At 48.0% G+C, this 20,106-nt stretch overlaps 1 protein-coding gene across 1 annotated transcript in view; it reads right to left on the reverse strand.

The window, feature by feature from the left end:
* SV2C (synaptic vesicle glycoprotein 2C) overlaps positions 1–20,106 on the reverse strand; it is an 865,364-nt gene that overhangs the window by 13,626 nt on the left and 831,632 nt on the right. Inside the window, exon 12 of the mRNA XM_069627452.1 lies at positions 19,447–19,606. Within this exon, the coding sequence (XP_069483553.1) occupies positions 19,447–19,606 (160 nt within the window). The remainder of the gene's footprint in view (positions 1–19,446; positions 19,607–20,106) is intronic.

Consider the following 20,106-nt stretch of genomic DNA (forward strand, 5'->3'; position numbering starts at 1 on the left):
ACAGGGTTCTAAGAGCCGAACACGATCCGAGCCGGCATACCACCCAAACTGGCCATCTTGCACCCCAAACTCCCACACCACAGAGGAGCCATACCCAATGCCCTGCCCCACCAGCGCAAAACCCATCGCAGGCATCCTGGCTCCCCGTCCCCCACAACACAGAACCCACACCTACTATCCTGCTTACCCACCCTCCACAGCACAGAACCCATATCTGGCATCCTGCCTACCCTCCATCCACAACACAGAACCTACACTTGGCATCCTGGCTACCCACCTTCAACCAACAACAAATAACCTACATCTGCCATCCTGCCTACCCTCCATCCACAACACAGAACCCACACCTAGCATCCTGCCTACCCACCCTCCACATCACAGAACCCACACCTGGCATCCTGCCTACCCACCCTCCACAACACAGAACCGACACATACTATCCTGCCTACCCACCCTCCACAGCACAGAACCAATATCTGGCATCCTGCCTACCCACCTTCAACCAACAACAAAGAACCTACAACTGGCATCCTGCCTACCCACCCTCCACAACACAGAACCTACACCTAGCATCCTGCTTACCCACCCTCCACAGCACAGAAACCATATCTGGCATCCTGCCTACCCTCCAGGCTCTGACAGGGTTCTAAGAGCCGAACACGATCCGAGCCGGCATACCACCCAAACTGGCCATCTTGCACCCCAAACTCCCACACCACAGAGGAGCCATACCCAATGCCCTGCCCCACCAGCGCAAAACCCATCGCAGGCATCCTGGCTCCCCGTCCCCCACAACACAGAACTCACACCTACTATCCTGCTTACCCACCCTCCACAGCACAGAACCCATATCTGGCATCCTGCCTACCCTCCATCCACAACACAGAACCTACACTTGGCATCCTGGCTACCCACCTTCAACCAACAACAAATAACCTACAACTGGCATCCTGCCTACCCACCCTCCACATCACAGAACCCACACCTGGCATCCTGCCTACCCACCCTCCACAACACAGAACCTACACTTGGCATCCTGGCTACCCACCTTCAACCAACAACACAGAACCTACACCTGACATCCTGCCTACCCACCCTCCACAGCACAGAACCCATACCTGGCATCCTGCCTTCCCACCCTCCACATCACATAACCCACACCTGGCATCCTGCCTACCCACCCTCCACAACACAGAACCTACACCTAGCATCCTGCTTACCCACCCTCCACAGCTCAGAAACCATATCTGGCATCCTGCCTACCCTCCATCCACAACACAGAACCCACACCTGGCATCCTGCCTACCCACCCTCCACAACACAGAACCCACACCTGGCATCCTGCCTACCCATCTTCAACCAACAACACATAACCTACACCTGGCATCCTGCCTACCCACCCTCCACAACACAGAACCTACACCTAGCATCCTGCTTACCCACCCTCCAGAGCACAGACACCATATCTGCCATCCTGCCTACCCTCCATCCACAACACAGAACCCACACCTAGCATCCTGCCTACCCACCCTCCACATCACAGAACCCACACCTGGCATCCTGCCTACCCACCCTCCACAACACAGAACCGACACATACTATCCTGCCTACCCACCCTCCACAGCACAGAACCAATATCTGGCATCCTGCCTACCCACCTTCAACCAACAACAAAGAACCTACAACTGGCATCCTGCCTACCCACCCTCCACAACACAGAACCTACACCTAGCATCCTGCTTACCCACCCTCCACAGCACAGAAACCATATCTGGCATCCTGCCTACCCACCCTCCACAGCACAGACACCATATCTACCATCCTGCCTACCCTCCATCCACAACACAGAACCTACACCTAGCATCCTGCTTACCCACCCTCCACAGCATAGAAACCATATCTGGCATCCTGCCTACCCTCCATCCACAACACAGAACCCACACCTAGCATCCTGCCTACCCACCCTCCACAACACAGAACCTAAACCTACTATCCTGTTTACCCACCCTGGACAGCACAGAAACCATATCTGGCATCCTGCCTACCCTCCATCCACAACACAGAACCTACATCTAGCATCCTGCTTACCCACCCGCCACAGCACAGAAACCATATCTGGCATCCTGCCTACCCTCCATCCACAACACAAAACCCACACCTAGCATCCTGCCTACCCACCCTCCACAACACAGAACATACACCTAGCATCCTGCTTACCCACCCTCCACAACACAGAAACCATATCTGGCATCCTGCCTACCCTCCATCCACAACACAGAACGCACACCTAGCATCCTGCCTACCCACCCTCCACAGCACAGATTCTCCTACACCTACTATCCTGTTTACCCACCCTGCACAGCACAGAAACCATATCTGGCATCCTGCCTACCCTCCATCCACAACACAGAACCTACATCTAGCATCCTGCTTACCCACCCGCCACAGCACAGAAACCATATCTGGCATCCTGCCTACCCTCCATCCACAACACAAAACCCACACCTAGCATCCTGCCTACCCACCCTCCAGAACATACACCTAGCATCCTGCTTACCCACCCTCCACAACACAGAAACCATATCTGGCATCCTGCCTACCCTCCATCCACAACACAGAACCCACACCTAGCATCCTGCCTACCCACCCTCCACAGCACAGAACCCACACCTGGCATCCTGCCTACCCATCTTCAACCAACAACACAGAACCTACACCTGTCATCCTGCCTACACACCCTCCACAGCACAGAACCTACACTTGGCATCCTGCCTACCCACCTTCAACCAACAACACAGAACCTACACCTGATATCATGCCTACCCACCCTCCACAGCACAGAACCCATACCTGGCATCCTGCCTACCCACCCTCCACATCACAGAACCCACACCAGGCATCCTGCCTACCCACCCTCCACAACACAGAACCTACACATACTATCCTGCTTACCCACCCTCCACAGCACAGAACCCATATCTGGCATCCTGCCTACCCACCTTCAACCAACAACAAAGAACCTACAACTGGCATCCTGCCTACCCACCCTCCACAACACAGAACCTACACCTAGTATCCTGCTTACCCACCCTCCACAGCACAGAAACCATATCTGGCATCCTGCCTACCCTCCATTCACAACACAGAACCCACACCTGGCATCCTGCCTACCCACCCTCCACAGCACAGAACCCACACCTGGGATCCTGCCTACCCATCTTCAACCAACAACACAGAACCTACACTTGGCATCGTGCCTACCCACCCTCCACAACACAGAACCTACACCTAGCATCCTGCTTACCCACCCTCCACAGCACAGAAACCATTTCTGGCATCCTGCCTACCCACCCTCCACATCACAAAACCCACACCTGGCATCCTGCCTACCCACCCTCCACAACACAGAGCCTACACCTGACATCCTGCCTACCCACCCTCCACAGCACAGAACCCATACCTGGCATCCTGCCTACCCACCCTCCACATCACAGAACCCACACCTGGCATCCTGCCTACCCACCCTCCACAACACAGAACCTACACATACTATCCTGCTTACCCACCCTCCACAGCACATAACCCATATCTGGCATCCTGCCTACCCACCTTCAACCAACAACAAAGAACCTACAACTGGCATCCTGCCTACCCACCCTCCACAACACAGAACCTACACCTAGCATCCTGCTTACGGTACACCCCCTTTTGGTGCGGCCGTTTCGCCGCGGGCCGGTTCGGAGTGGCCAGTTAGCCGCAGCGGCCAGTTCGCTGCACCCATTTCGCGAGGGAGCCTTTCTGGCGCCGCCGATTTGGCGCGAAGGACGTTTGGACGTGGCTGACATTGCAGCCACATCTAAACTCCCTCACGCCAAATTTAAAAGCATAATTATTTTCAAATACAGCACGTTGACAGGAACTGTGCCTGACAACGTGTTGCATTTGAAAATAATTTGGGGTCAAGTGACTGGCGTGAAGTGTAGTATTTTTTATTGTGAATTGCCCAAATGCTTTATTATCATTTTTCTTTATTGGACTGTTCAATTATGCGAGTTAAATATGTAACTTTTGCTGCCCCAGGCACAAGGCCAGTTTGGTCTTGTGGTTAAGTTCCTTGCCACACAGTCTTGCAGTCCATGGTTCGTGGTTGGGCTAAAGCTTTTAATTTTATTCTATTTGAAAAAAAAATAATGTGATATTTTGCAAATAGAATAAAATTAAAAGCTTTAGCCCAGCCAGGAACCATGCCCTGCAAGATTGTGAGGCTTGGAACTTATCCACAAGACCAAACTGGCCTTCTGCCTGGGGCTTCAAAAGTTACATATTTAACGCCCATGACTGAACAGTCTAATAAAAAAAAATAATAATAAAGCATTTGGGCAATTCCCAATAAAAAAGAACCCTCTGCCCACTACCACCCCTCTCCTCCCACCACCTGCCCACTACCACATCCCACCACCTGTCAGCTACCACCTCTCTCCTCCACCCCATGCCCACTACCACCTCCCACCACCTGCCAGCTACCACCTCTAACCCCCTGTCAGCTACCACCTCTCTCCTCCACCCCCTGCCCACTACCACCTCCCACCACCTGCCAGCTACCACCTCTCTCCTCCACCCCCTGCCCACTACCACCTCCCACCACCTGCCAGCTACCACCTTGCTCCTCCACCCCCTGCCCACTACCACCCCCACCCACCACCTGCCAGCTACAACCTCGCTCCTCCACCCCCTGCTCACTACCACTTCCCCCCTCCACCACCTGCCCACTACCACCTCCCCCTCCCGCCACCTGCCAGCTACCACCTCTAACCCCCTGCCAGCTACCACCTCTCTCCTCCACTCCCTGCCCACTACTGCCTCCCACCACCTGCCAGCTACCACCTCGCTCCTCCACCACCTGCCCACTACCACCTCCCAGCTACCACCTCGAAGATAGTGGCCTTGCGTTAAGTTCTTTACCCCAGAGTCTTGCAGGCCACGGTTTGTGGATAAACAGAACCTTTCGTTAATTCCCCCTTTTAAATAAAAATAATGTGATATTTTGCAAATAGAATAAAATTAAAAGCTTTAGCCCAGCCACGAACCATGGCCTGCAAAATTGTGAGGCTTTGAACTTAACCACAAGACCAAACTGGCCTTGTGTCTGGGGCAGCAAAAGTTTTATATTTAAGTCGCATGATTGAACAATTGATAAGGAAAAAAAATAACAAAGTATTTGGGCAATTCACAATAAAAAATACTCTAAAGCATGTGCTTTAAAATAAATACTGTAAACAAATACTGTAACCCCCTCCCCGCGCCAAAACATAATTTGCGCAAATCACATAAAAAAACACTGTTATCCCCACCCCGCGCCAAAACATCCCTGCGGCCAAACGTCACAGCGCCGAATTGGGCGCGCCAAAATGGGCGTGCCCTATTTGCTCCCGCGCCGAATTGGTCGCGGCGAATCGGCCCGCGCCGAACTGGCCGCGCCTAATCGTCCTGCTCCGCCTGCTTACCCACCCTCCACAGCACAGAAACCATATCTGGCATCCTGCCTACCCTCCATCCACAACACAGAACCCAAACCTGGCATCCTGCCTACCCACCCTCCACAGCACAGAACCCACACCTGGCATCCTGCCTTCCCATCTTCAACCAACAACACAGAACCTACACCTAGCATCCTGCTTACCCACCCTCCACAGCACAGACACCATATCTGGCATCCTGCCTACCCTCCATCCACAACACAGAACCTACACCTAGCATCCTGCTTACCCACCCTCCACAGCACAGAAACCATATCTGGCATCCTGCCTACCCTCCATCCACAACACGGAACCCACACCTAGCATCCTGCCTACCCACCGTCCACAACACAGAACCTACACCTACTATCCTGCTTAACCACCCTCCACAGCACAGAAACCATATCTGGCATCCTGCCTACCCTCCATCCACAACACAGAACCCACACCTAGCATCCTGCCTACCCACCCTCCACAGCACAGAACCCACACCTGGCATCCTGCCTACCCATCTTCAACCAACAACACAGAACCTACACCTGTCATCCTGCCTACACACCCTCCACAGCACAGAACCTACACTTGGCATCCTGCCTACCCACCTTCAACCAACAACACAGAACCTACACCTGATATCATGCCTACTCACCCTCCACAGCACAGAACCCATACCTGGCATCCTGCCTACCCACCCTCCACATCACAGAACCCACACCTGGCATCCTGCCTACCCACCCTCCACAACACAGAACCTACACATACTATCCTGCTTACCCACCCTCCACAGCACAGAACCCATATCTGGCATCCTGCCTACCCACCTTCAACCAACAACAAAGAACCTACAACTGGCATCCTGCCTACCCACCCTCCACAACACAGAACCTACACCTAGTATCCTGCTTACCCACCCTCCACAGCACAGAAACCATATCTGGCATCCTGCCTACCCTCCATTCACAACACAGAACCCACACCTGGCATCCTGCCTACCCACCCTCCACAGCACAGAACCCACACCTGGGATCCTGCCTACCCATCTTCAACCAACAACACAGAAACTACACTTGGCATCGTGCCTACCCACCCTCCACAACACAGAACCTACACCTAGCATCCTGCTTACCCACCCTCTACAGCACAGAAACCATTTCTGGCATCCTGCCTACCCACCCTCCACATCACAAAACCCACACCTGGCATCCTGCCTACCCACCCTCCACAACACAGAACCTACACCTGACATCCTGCCTACCCACCCTCCACAGCACAGAACCCATACCTGGCATCCTGCCTACCCACCCTCCACATCACAGAACCCACACCTGGCATCCTGCCTACCCACCCTCCACAACACAGAACCTACACATACTATCCTGCTTACCCACCCTCCACAGCACATAACCCATATCTGGCATCCTGCCTACCCACCTTCAACCAACAACAAAGAACCTACAACTGGCATCCTGCCTACCCACCCTCCACAACACAGAACCTACACATACTATCCTGCTTACCCACCCTCCACAGCACATAACCCATATCTGGCATCCTGCCTACCCACCTTCAACTAACAACAAAGAACCTACAACTGGCATCCTGCCTACCCACCCTCCACAACACAGAACCTACACCTAGCATCCTGCTTACGGTACACCCCCTTTTGGTGCGGCCGTTTCGCCGCGGGCCGGTTCGGCGCGGCCAGTTGGCCGCAGCGGCCAGTTCGCTGCACCCATTTCGCGAGGGAGCCTTTCTGGCGCCGCCGATTTGGCGCGAAGGACGTTTGGACGTGGCTGACATTGCAGCCACATCTAAACTCCCTCACGCCAAATTTAAAAGCATAATTATTTTCAAATACAGCACGTTGACAGGAACTGTGCCTGACAACGTGTTGCATTTGAAAATAATTTGGGGTCAAGTGACTGGCGTGAAGTGTAGTATTTTTTATTGTGAATTGCCCAAATGCTTTATTATCATTTTTCCTTATTGGACTGTTCAATTATGCGAGTTAAATATGTAACTTTTGCTGCCTCAGGCACAAGGCCAGTTTGGTCTTGTGGTTAAGTTCCTTGCCACACAGTCTTGCAGTCCATGGTTCGTGGTTGGGCTAAAGCTTGTAATTTTATTCTATTTGAAAAAAAAATAATGTGATATTTTGCAAATAGAATAAAATTAAAAGCTTTAGCCCAGCCAGGAACCATGGCCTGCAAGACTGTGAGGCTTGGAACTTATCCACAAGACCAAACTGGCCTTCTGCCTGGGGCTTCAAAAGTTACATATTTAACGCCTATGACTGAACAGTCTAATAAAAAAAAAAATAATAATAAAGCATTTGGGCAATTCCCAATAAAAAAGAACCCTCTGCCCACTACCACCCCTCTCCTCCCACCACCTGCCCACTACCACATCCCACCACCTGTCAGCTACCACCTCTCTCCTCCACCCCATGCCCACTACCACCTCCCACCACCTGCCAGCTACCACCTCTAACCCCCTGTCAGCTACCACCTCTCTCCTCCACCCCCTGCCCACTACCACCTCCCACCACCTGCCAGCTACCACCTCTCTCCTCCATCCCCTGCCCACTACCACCTCCCACCACCTGCCAGCTACCACCTTGCTCCTCCACCCCCTGCCCACTACCACCCCCACCCACCACCTGCCAGCTACAACCTCGCTCCTCCACCCCCTGCTCACTACCACTTCCCCCCTCCACCACCTGCCCACTACCACCTCCCCCTCCCGCCACCTGCCAGCTACCACCTCTAACCCCCTGCCAGCTACCACCTCTCTCCTCCACTCCCTGCCCACTACTGCCTCCCACCACCTGCCAGCTACCACCTCGCTCCTCCACCACCTGCCCACTACCACCTCCCAGCTACCACCTCGAAGATAGTGGCCTTGCGTTAAGTTCTTTACCCCAGAGTCTTGCAGGCCACGGTTTGTGGATAAACAGAACCTTTCGTTAATTCCCCCTTTCAAATAAAAATAATGTGATATTTTGCAAATAGAATAAAATTAAAAGCTTTAGCCCAGCCACGAACCATGGCCTGCAAGACTGTGAGGCTTTGAACTTAACCACAAGACCAAACTGGCCTTGTGTCTGGGGCAGCAAAAGTTTTATATTTAAGTCGCATGATTGAACAATTGATAAGGAAAAAAAATAACAAAGTATTTGGGCAATTCACAATAAAAAATACTCTAAAGCATGTGCTTTAAAATAAATACTGTAAACAAATACTGTAACCCCCTCCCCGCGCCAAAACATAATTTGCGCAAATCACATAAAAAAACACTGTAACCCCCACCCCGCGCCAAAACATCCCTGCGGCCAAACGTCACAGCGCCGAATTGGGCGCGCCAAAATGGGCGCGCCCTATTTGCTCCCGCGCCGAATTGGTCGCGGCGAATCGGCCCGCGCCGAACTGGCCGCGCCTAATCGTCCTGCTCCGCCTGCTTACCCACCCTCCACAGCACAGAAACCATACCTGGCATCCTGCCTACCCTCCATCCACAACACAGAACCCACACCTGGCATCCTGCCTACCCACCCTCCACAGCACAGAACCCACACCTGGCATCCTGCCTTCCCATCTTCAACCAACAACACAGAACCTACACCTAGCATCCTGCTTACCCACCCTCCACAGCACAGACACCATATCTGGCATCCTGCCTACCCTCCATCCACAACACAGAACCTACACCTAGCATCCTGCTTACCCACCCTCCACAGCACAGAAACCATATCTGGCATCCTGCCTACCCTCCATCCACAACACGGAACCCACACCTAGCATCCTGCCTACCCACCGTCCACAACACAGAACCTACACCTACTATCCTGCTTAACCACCCTCCACAGCACAGAAACCATATCTGGCATCCTGCCTACCCTCCATCCACAACACAGAACCTGCACCTAGCATCCTGCTTACTCACCCTCCACAGCACAGAAAACATATCTGGCATCCTGCCTACCCTCCATCCACAACACGGAACCCACACCTAGCATCCTGCCTACCCACCGTCCACAACACAGAACCTACACCTACTATCCTGCTTACCCACCCTCCACAGCACAGAAACCATATCTGGCATCCTGCCTACCCTCCATCCACAACACAGAACCCACACCTAGCATCCTGCCTACCCACCCTCCACAACACAGAACCTACACCTAGCATCCTGCTTACCCACCCTCCACAGCACAGAAACCATATCTGGCATCCTGCCTACCCTCCATCCACAAAACAGAACGCACACCTAGCATTCTGCCTACCCACCCTCCACAGCACAGAACCCACACCTGGCATCCTGCCTACCCACCCCCGCCAACACAGAACCTACACCTGGCATCCTGCCTACCCACCCTCCACAGCACAGAACCCACACCTTGTGTGCTCATTTTGGTGGATTCCTCACAGAGAGATACAATGATGTGCCCAGGAATGCACATTTCAGTAAAGAGACAACGCTTGGATTTGAGCCCAGTCTGCACTTTAGACATTTGATCTAATAGCGTCTAAGCTTTAGCAGATACCAATGTGTTTTAATATATGACTGAAAACAATACTCTGTTTCACAGAGATTACTTGAAAAGTGCAAAAGAAATTATAAATCCATCCACACATCCTCATGCTAAGCAAAAATACTATGGGTGTAGATTTTCTTCCCCATCCTGAGTGAAAGGCTACAAGTACGAGACTCCAAAGTGATATCAGCACAAGGAAATCTCCTCCAGGTTTGCCAACTATACTTTCAAGACTTGACGATCCAGAAAAACAAAACTGGCGTGGCAAGGCCCCCTCTTGCGGTCCTTGATTGACACAGATCCGAAGTTTGTTTCCTAAGCATGAGATGAAGAAAACCTGAAGTTTCGCAAAAAAAGCAAACCCCCCTTTTTCATTTGAAACAAGTGGAAACTATTCACATAAACTAGACATTTAAAAACGGAGAAGGGGCTATCTGCTTACTTATGCAGTTTCTGTAGGAAAGCACACACTGGGTAGTTAGGTAAAGCTATGTGTTGAGCAGTGAAACACGGGGAGGGTCTTTCAAGGACAAATGCATCTATCCAGTGGTTATTAGGTTCATTTTAATTGTGTCCGATGGACAATGACCATGCTTCACTCAGCACTGCATCAATTGCCTAATCCTTCCCTTCCAGATGTGCTGTCAATAAAGAAGACATGAGGCAGGTGTGTGAAAAGATATGTTGGGTGGGGCCGAATGTCAGGCAGACACTGCCTGCCATCAGTCAGGCGCTTATTGTTTCTGTTTTTATTGGGGTGAGCAGGCAGGTTGGGGCTCGGGTTCTCTGCAGTCAAAGTCTCAGAACTCGAGCCGAGCTTGAGCTAGCAACTTGGCATGCGGAAGCCTGGTCCTCATCAGGCTCACCCACCTTCAACTCTAATACAGCGGCAATATGGCTGAATGTCATGGGCTGCAATTGTGGGGTGCATTTAAAGGCCCCAAACAGAAGTCCCTTTCACATGAATAGCAAGATTTTAAACACTGAAACAAAAACGGCTTGGCATTTGTTTCTGTTTTTCAAGTAAAGTTGAAGAGCCATGTGGTAAGGGGCCCGCCTGTCATTACCAATGGATAAGCAGCATTTTAATTTACAAAACAATGAGGAATCAAAGATCACTGTCACATGGAAAACAGGCTTTTTAAACATTGAAAACAAAATGGCCTGCACATGTGTGAGCGAATAAAAATGGCTTTTAAAAAAAAAAAAAGCAAAAGTGGAAAAAATTTCAAGAAAACAAACCATGTTGTGTGAGTTGACAAAAGCAATCTATATTATGTTTCACCATGTGTAAATATAAGGGCACCTGTAACACCAAAAGCCCTCCAGGTAAGTAATATTGTGATAAACACAAATGGACCTCTGCTATGAGGTTGGAAGTCTTCAACTAAAACCGTATTATCATATAAACATGGATTTATTACAAAAGACAAATACATAAACTGTTTGCTTACAAACACCAATCCAGTGGTTCACACCAAAGGTTCATACCTTTAACATCATCAAACTCATTCACAATGCATACATTCACTCACTCTCACACATCCAATGTTGACTCAAAATAATATGGGGTGTTAATGCCCTATAAAAAAAAACAAACACAGTAAACATCAATTATTCGCACCCACTTATATTACAACTGTGTATTTCTGCCAAATAGCAAAGGCTTCGATGGACATCGTACTAATGAATTGCCAATAATGAAGCTACAGCACCTTCGCTAGATAACAGCACTCAAAACTGCAACACTACAAGTCAGTATTACCAGTGGAATTCTTCTCTTTTTACTAGGTCGCCATGAGCGTGATGAGACATGATGTGGTAGGCTGTGTTATAGGTCACTAGATAAAATGTATGACTGACCTATTCCACGTATCGGATTAAATTTCAGAGTAGTGGAGCACGGGTGCCTGACTTCATTACATTTGCTGTGCGCATATGTGGGAAATTAACAATAGACGTTTATGCCAGGAGGACATTGAGATACATCGGTAACCTCGACTGTTACACAACAAGTAAGTGCCACAGTCGATATTCCTGGACAGGCCATATAGTTATTGTTTGAGCAATTTCACTGAACTATGAGGAGAGAGCCTTATATTCACTCTGTGCTTCTGCCTCTTTTTAGGCCCCTTTGAAAATTGGTTTACATCATTGGAGCAGTAATGATTAGTTTCCACAGTTTGCACTACCTCCACAAGTACAAACTGGAGGTCGCGCAAACCAGTATGATTAAGAGAGGTTTATACGCGCAACTTATATGTGCCACTATTAGAATCGAAAGAGGTTGCTTGGTAACTAGGTTTTACTGTTTTTTTTAGAGAGTTTGTTTGAAAGATCTTTTACTGGATCATTCCGTAAGGGTGAGGCCACATGTATGCCCTGCCCATGTCTTGAAGAAGGTCGAATCTACACAAGGCTACACTGGAAGCCATTTATGCATGCGGACCGAAACATGTGTATACAATGTTTGATAAGCCTTTGCTATTTGACAGAAATACACAGTTGTAATATAAGTGGGTGCGAATAATTGATGTTTACTGCGTTTGTTTTTTTTTATAGGGTATTAACACCCCATATTATTTTGAGTCAATATTGGACAACATTGTTAGCTCAGGGGAGCTGGATCCAAGGGGCATGATATGTGTCTGAGATTGGTGAAAAAAAAATATATGTTAAACAGTTTAGTGAATAACCACTAGAGTAAAGAGGGAAGGAACTGCTGAGGGTGGCTTCTCAATAAACCGTTACACAATGGCGCAGAACCACTGGCACTGGTGCTAGGTGCCAAAGTTACTCTTGGCACAAATCTAAAGCACATATCCATTTGATCTGTCAGATCATAACTTTCATTGAAAATGACCAGGTTCCAATGATACATATTGTATTCTGCTACAGGTTGTGAGGCCATCAGTGGGACACATTGATATGCACAGAAAAACTTTGCGCCTGTTTGTCTTATTGCAGACTTTCCATTGATCAATACAGGAAAAAAGAATTGTCGGGTGAAAATGACCCATGCAGGTCTTGGTTCCCAATATCCTGGATGTGAGCAGGAAAATACCCTAGTCAGCCATCTCAGCCTCTGACAGTATCCAATTGATTGCAATGGTGGCGGTTCCCGGCAGGACTAGGTTTCGGGGAAATAAATCCTGCACAATGCAGGATCAGGCAAAGATGTCATTTGGTAAAGCGGGACCCCTGCACCAGCAGAGAGCTGCAGCCTAGTCATGCTTCAGGCCACTGTCCTACATTGTATGTTCGGCTACTTGTTTTTTACAGGAATTAAAACATACTTGCACATGTACTGTTGGTTCTCAGCATGAAACAATACATATAACTACCATCTTGATACTGTTTCCAACTCAGTGGACCCTGCTGAGTATTTCAGCAATAGTTCCAGTCCTTTAACACCCTGTTTGTGAATGGCCCCCCTATACCCAGTACCTTTAATATATTAAGAGGGCATGACCCCCATCCTCCTAAAAAGACATGATGCCTAATTGTTTATGCCACTAATTTCTCAGAATATTCATTTTTTCTTTGGAAATGTTAAGCATGGTACGGAGAGCCCTGGACATCGGGGGGTCATCCAGTAGTCTATGGAGAGCATACACGGTTTGCACAAACATGGGTGAGTTATGCGGTGCAGCATTGTCTTACGCAATGGTAGTCTCGCTGGTTGTGAAGATGTTCTTCAGTAGGCAAGTTACCGTTTGAGAACCTTTTAGCCCGGGGGAGAGCAGCGGGTATAGCCTCTAGGCTCCAGTTCCTCAACACCGGGCATGAGTGTCAGCGTGAGGTTGCTAATCCATGTGGCAGTTGAGAGTGGTTTCTTGGATGACAATATCTTCTGCAATGCCTCGGTGTCCGTGCCAGAGAATAGTGATTATTAGCCAAAACAAATCCGCGGTTGGGGAACAGTTAACTCCGGATACATGACCTGGGGAACAGGAGGACTGAGCGGTCTTCCTTTCCAGTACTCTTTTGCTACCCCTCAACACTACCTCCACTGCTCCCACTCCTGCTAACCTACCCCCACACGCCTGCAAACGGCTACAGACAGCTCCCATTTCCACTCCTCTCTCGCTCTTCCCCAAATAGATAGACTGTAAGCATGACCACAGCCCGGCCGCTAAGGGGGGAGGGGCTGGAAAGTCCCTTCCTTACGGCTTGGAGTTGTGGGAGGCATGAGTGTTTGATTGGGAGAAAGAGAATCACTTGATTTGAGAAATGTAGCCCACCATTTTTCTTTCTTAGTGTGCAGGCTGGCAGGCTGAGCAAGGCAGTCTCAAATCTTTCTTTACCTTGCACAGTTGCAATGACCAATGGAGCATCCTCAGTTATCTGCCCATCAGCACAGTAGCCATTGGGCAAGGAATGGTGTTGGTCAGGTGATCAGAGCAAGGGCCAAAGTCCTGGTAATTTGGCCAGACCATTTACAGAAGGCAGGTGCAGACAATTAGAATGTAGGCGCTTGTTCTAAAAACATCATCTGTGTGTAATTGAAAGGTCCTACAGCTCAGTAGAGATTTTGCTGACTTGGACCTCCGATTGGAGCAACACATTTGCCTTTTTTAACATGTTAGAATAAAGTGTATGAAGCAAATGATAAGAAGTAAGTTCCCCTTTTAATGAAATTCCCTCGGTGCTCCGCAAGTGCTGTGTGGGGACCTTATTGTGACATTAATCACCACACAGAACACAAACATTGTCTACCTTCCATCTAGGCCAGACATTATATATTTACTTGATTCATTCTGTCCATGCCACTCCCTTGCCTTTTGTTTAGCAACAACATTAACCTCTCACACATCCGGCTCTTGGATTAGGTCAACGTCTGAGTTGGCTTTGCAGCCCCAGAATTATCATTCAGGAAGTACCATGAATAGACATGGCAAGTATTGTGCGCCTGCACATCTACCAAGATGACCTGAGCACCGAACACTGCTCACCATCGATCTTATAACACCGTCAAAGTGCCTTGGTTCCCAGAGCATATATTCGATCAGGCCACACCCTTCTTTGTTGCCTCGCTCTACAAGATAGTCCTATGTATGAAGACGCATCCATACTAACAGGCACATGTATCCCTGCCCATCTCGCTCGCTGAGTCTGTAAACTCATTTCCCCCTTTTCTCTCCCTCTTACTTCACCCATGCTCATCTTATTCTTCCCAGCAGACTGACGTAAGTTCTGGTAATCACCCAAGTGGTCACAATATGCCCCGGAAAAGTATACCATGCTTTGAAACTACTATAGTGGTGATTTGGTGCAGTAGAAAAGCTTAGTAACATAACAAAGATACAATTCCATTTAAAATGAAACAAGTAGTGTTTCATAGTACTCAACTCTTCTGGTCAACAGGGCAACTTGAACATGTAGTTTGACACTTATCTTGGCACTGGAAAGAAGTTAGGCCAAGGCAAAACAGTTTGGAAGGGCTCGATCAAGGAAGGATTCCTTAGCCGGGAGAAGTCTCTAAATAGAAGGCACAGATAAAATTTCACATAGAAGGTTGAATTTCGGATGGTTTTAGTTCACAAATTGCATCATCAATTTGATGAATTACTGGAAAGTCGGGCATTATCTCCTCGTTCAACCCCTTACTTTAATTAGGTAAGATTATTTTCTGAGCCTGGCAACCACAGGCACTACCACTGGCATTGTTTCAGCCCAGCCTTTGTTTAGGTCCTTCTTTGGCACGTAAACTAAGACTTTGTGGAGGTTGAGTGTCATTCCTTCCAGAGAGTAGCAGCAGAGTACACACTGCCCCTTGTTTGGAAAGATCATTTATTTGTGTAGCCTCATGGAGGGCAGGGAGGGTCTGGTACTCAGTGAAACTACAACCATCCAGTCCATGGTCCCCTTTCAGTTCTGAACAAGACAACTACCGAATATTGATGCAAACGTCACCCATTGTCTTCATCCTGCGCTGGAACCAATTAGCCCAAGATAAGGTGTTCGCCTTCAATCTGATCGATAGATTGAACCTGACCGAGGCGGCCAAAAATGGGAAGGGTTCCAGACTGTGAAGCTCACACATTGTAACAAAGGAGGACTCCAGAAAACCTGTCAGCTGGTTCTTCTCCTGTATGTCAAGGTGGTTATCGATGCAGAGGGTGGAACAGGACGCACGTTGCTCGCTTCTGCTTTGACTCATTCAAATTGAGCATTTATTATCTTGCAACCACACACCTATGTGACATGCAGAACTCTTCCATTTCAGACGTCCAATGACAATTCAGTGAGTACCCTGAACAGATGGATTGGGTGCATTATTTGCCAGGGTTACCTTCCTAATGAGGTGGAGTTTCCCGGAGGTGTTCGGGCCCAATCTATCGGCAGCATGGCTGCTATCTGGGCTAGTGCTCAGGGTGTTTCCTTGAATGACGTTAGTAGGGCAGCCTCTTGGGCTATTGGGCCATTGGGCTGGAGTATTCCTCAGGTGGACAGACATATGCTGATGTGTGTGACGCATGCCCATGGGCACAATTGGAACCATCCTCCTTTGAATATGTGGGTGTCTGAAGAGCGCTTGTGGATTTGGTATTTCAGAATGATCCAAAATACTCCTTCTGTAATACCAACCTAAGGGTGGCATAGCAGTTAAAACAAAGTACTGTTTCAGCTTCTCTGCAATGTTGTAGGTGGGCCACCTCTCAATCAATCAATCAATCAATCAATCAATCAATCAATCAATGCATTTATAGAGCCACTTTCACCGAAAGGCATCATGGCGCTGTCTAGATGCAAGGAAAGAGAAAACAACTGTAGGCGAACAGATGGGACTTTAGGCTACGCTTAAACAGACCAAAGCCTTGTAAGCAACAAATCCCTACTGGCAGTGCTTTCCCTACTTAATCGCTTTCTTACTTTTGCCTCTATGGGGGGGTCATACCATTGTGAATGGCTACCAAAGCATACAATGATGCACCTGACTACTCCGCGCACTGGTCACCCTCTGAACTTGGGCCAAGGCTCCTGCATGTCCAGTTGCCCTCGCACTGCCTGCGTGCTCCCCAGCACTTAAGGGTCTATATCTGCAACCTTAAAGTCCCTTCTCTCTGCACGTATGAGCCACCCACTGGCTGCACATATGAGTTAACTGCACTTCCCCCTTCACCTCCCCCCTGGCACTTCTGGCCTTCCCTCTTCTCTGCACTTGCGCGATCTGAATGACACAAGGCCTAGTAAGATCGTTATTTTGTCCTTGCATGTTTCCCCTTGCTTGTCTTGTCGCCCCTAGAATGTCTCTCGCCATTTATTCTTGCTATTGTATGTTCATGGTTGCTTACTGTACTAGTTTTATAAGTTTACTGCACAGCGCTTTGGATGAAAGCACTCTGTATGCAATAAATAAATGAAACATGTTGCAAAGTGCTCCATTACTGAGCTTAGGATACTGGGACATTTTTTAACCAAATCCTTTGGAGCTTTTTATTAAGTAAAGGACAGAGTATGTTGGCATCTGAATTCAGGAATTTGTTAATGTAAAGAGGCAGGTGACTATCATCCATAGTTTCTGCCCTCCCCGACTCAGGCAACCATACCGCCCGTATCCCAGGCAGGTACAGCAAGACATAGAGATCATTTAAACCAAAGATGACAAAAGAAGAAACTAATGCTGCAACCGTAACAAACACATGCATTAAGAATATGAACATAGCATCCACAATACATGAAGAACACTAATAGAAGCAATGTAAAAGTAATATACAACATGAATAACATGCAAATATATATCCCTAACATAGAAACAAAGAGTGTAATTGGGCAGCCATCTTCTTTAAAATGGAAGCCGCAGCATGCTTTTAATTAAACGAAAGGCCTCAAGAATTCAAGAGAACTCATAACGCTGAATCCACAAGAAGCACAGATCCATGCAGAACTCAGACAGTAGTTAGCAACTAATTTCAAGGTTACCATGCATAAGGGAGGATAGGAATGGCAGAGCAAAGCAATGAGATAATAATTCCAAAACTCAAGCAATGCATTCCCAGATTAATTAGAAGCCCAAACAGTCTTTGTTAGCCAGCTGCAATGACACAATAATCCAAAAGGTCTATAAAGAATAACTTAAGAGTGTCACTAGCAACAAAAGCAAAGCACATGCATTGAAAATTAGCTTCAATCCCAATAAATAGGAGTTCATTTGATTTCATACACAGTCTCACAACACGTGACCCATCATTGAAAGACAGTGCCTATTCATTAGAAACTAACACAGATAGGCCACCTGCCATACTGCCTACACGTACACACAGACACAAGATGCCACACAGGTCCAAGTACAAAAATGTCACCCTGACTCATGGCCTAGGGACAAGGGATGGTAACTCCTTTAATGAACAATGAACAGTCCATAGGCCTCTCTCTCCTCTCCTGGTCTGGCCCATGTCTTGATGGGCTGCCAAGTGTCCAAGTGTCCAAGGTTGGTCAGCAAGAAGCCAACCAACAAGAAACCCTAGTGCCCATGAAATAGTTTTCCCACCAATAACTTCATGTAGGGATGATGTATTTTTACCTTTATCAATTTAGAATGGTCCCATGTGAAGACATCAGATTGTTCCCAATGAAATTAACTACCACTAAGCAGCTCCTGTTTCCCGTAGGTTTTTGCACCTAAGATTATGTTATGACATTCGTGGTGACAAGTTTGCAGTATTTAACCAATTGTTTTCTATGTATTCTCTGAGAGCTGAAACATTTTAATTTTATGTGGATGATAATAAAGGTGGCTTTTGCCTTGCACTTTTTCTACTCAATTTTTTAGTCTGGCTTGGATTGACTCAGAGTCCTGTGAGTAATCTGAGACTTTCCTTGGCCATCTTAACATTAACTAGGGGGCGGGAGTCAGTAATGGGCAAATCTTGGGGACACACTCATTACTTGGGTTTCTGCACTCTGCCAGGACAAGTTCCAGCTGGTGTGATTTGTCTTAAGTGAGAAGATGCTCTTTTTACAAAGGCTCCTGTGTTGCAAGATCAGTGAATGTGAGATGCTTCCAATAGCAGTGCACAACTCTGACTGTGGAAACAGTAACTAGCAGGTACCGGAAACACATGTGAAAATACTTACAGGGTAACTGGAAGAAGCAAGGCACCCCTACCGCCCCTGCTTGTGCTGTTAGGTACAGAGACCTCATTGTCTGACCACACAAACAATATAAACAACTGCTCACATGCAATTTATTTTTATGCAAGCCTTAATGTGGAAGACTTCACAAATTAGAGCCCTTGATGTGTTCAGCACAATGGTGTGGTTGGAGTAAACTCATCATTACCCTTATTTCTCTTGAATGTTTTGCTCAAAAGCAATCAAACATGTTTGTAAGCTATAGTGGAGTGGTTTTTATGAGTACACCATCAGCCAATGGTTTAGTTGAGATAATACCTTCTGTCTGTGGGGTACAATTCCACAGTGATTACATCCAGCGAGTTCCATGCTGAAATGGTGAGTCCGTTGTACAGGCAGAGCATGCCAATCATCATCGCTTCACTGGTACCAAACCACAAGAAAAAACAGCTAATGCCAGAAAGCACCATAGAACCACCTGCAAAGATAAATTGGAGAAAGTGAGAACCATCCCCTCAGCAAAGTATGAATTGGTCTCCATAATATCATCCATTCTTTTCATTGCAAACACGCATGCGACTCCGACTTAAAAAAGGATAGTTTGAAAAAAAAAACAGGTGATCAAAAACAGTTAAAGAAATTGTGCAAAAGAATACACACAAACAAACATATACATCAGGATACAAAGACTCTGCATTTTCATATTTTCATCCCCACTAGTCACAGTATCCGCAGAAAGGCTTAATAAAGGTAAAAGATGGATATAGGATAACGTGACTTGTGACTTGTGACTTTGGTGCCTTGGCGATGTATTGGAGAGGGGCCATGGCAAGAGGTTTGATGTTAACTCAATTTGCTTTTAGTCCTTGTTCTGTGAGGTTTTCCGTTGAGGGCACAGTTTGATCAAACCTGTACTCTATTTTCCTTTTTGTGTTATATCTTGTAGGCTTTACTTTCCTCTCCGGTGCTCCTGTCTGC

The sequence above is a fragment of the Ambystoma mexicanum genome, chromosome 6p, assembly GCF_040938575.1.
Source record: "Ambystoma mexicanum isolate Mex_15411 chromosome 6p, UKY_AmexF1_1, whole genome shotgun sequence".
Classification (NCBI taxonomy): Eukaryota; Metazoa; Chordata; class Amphibia; order Caudata; family Ambystomatidae; genus Ambystoma; species Ambystoma mexicanum.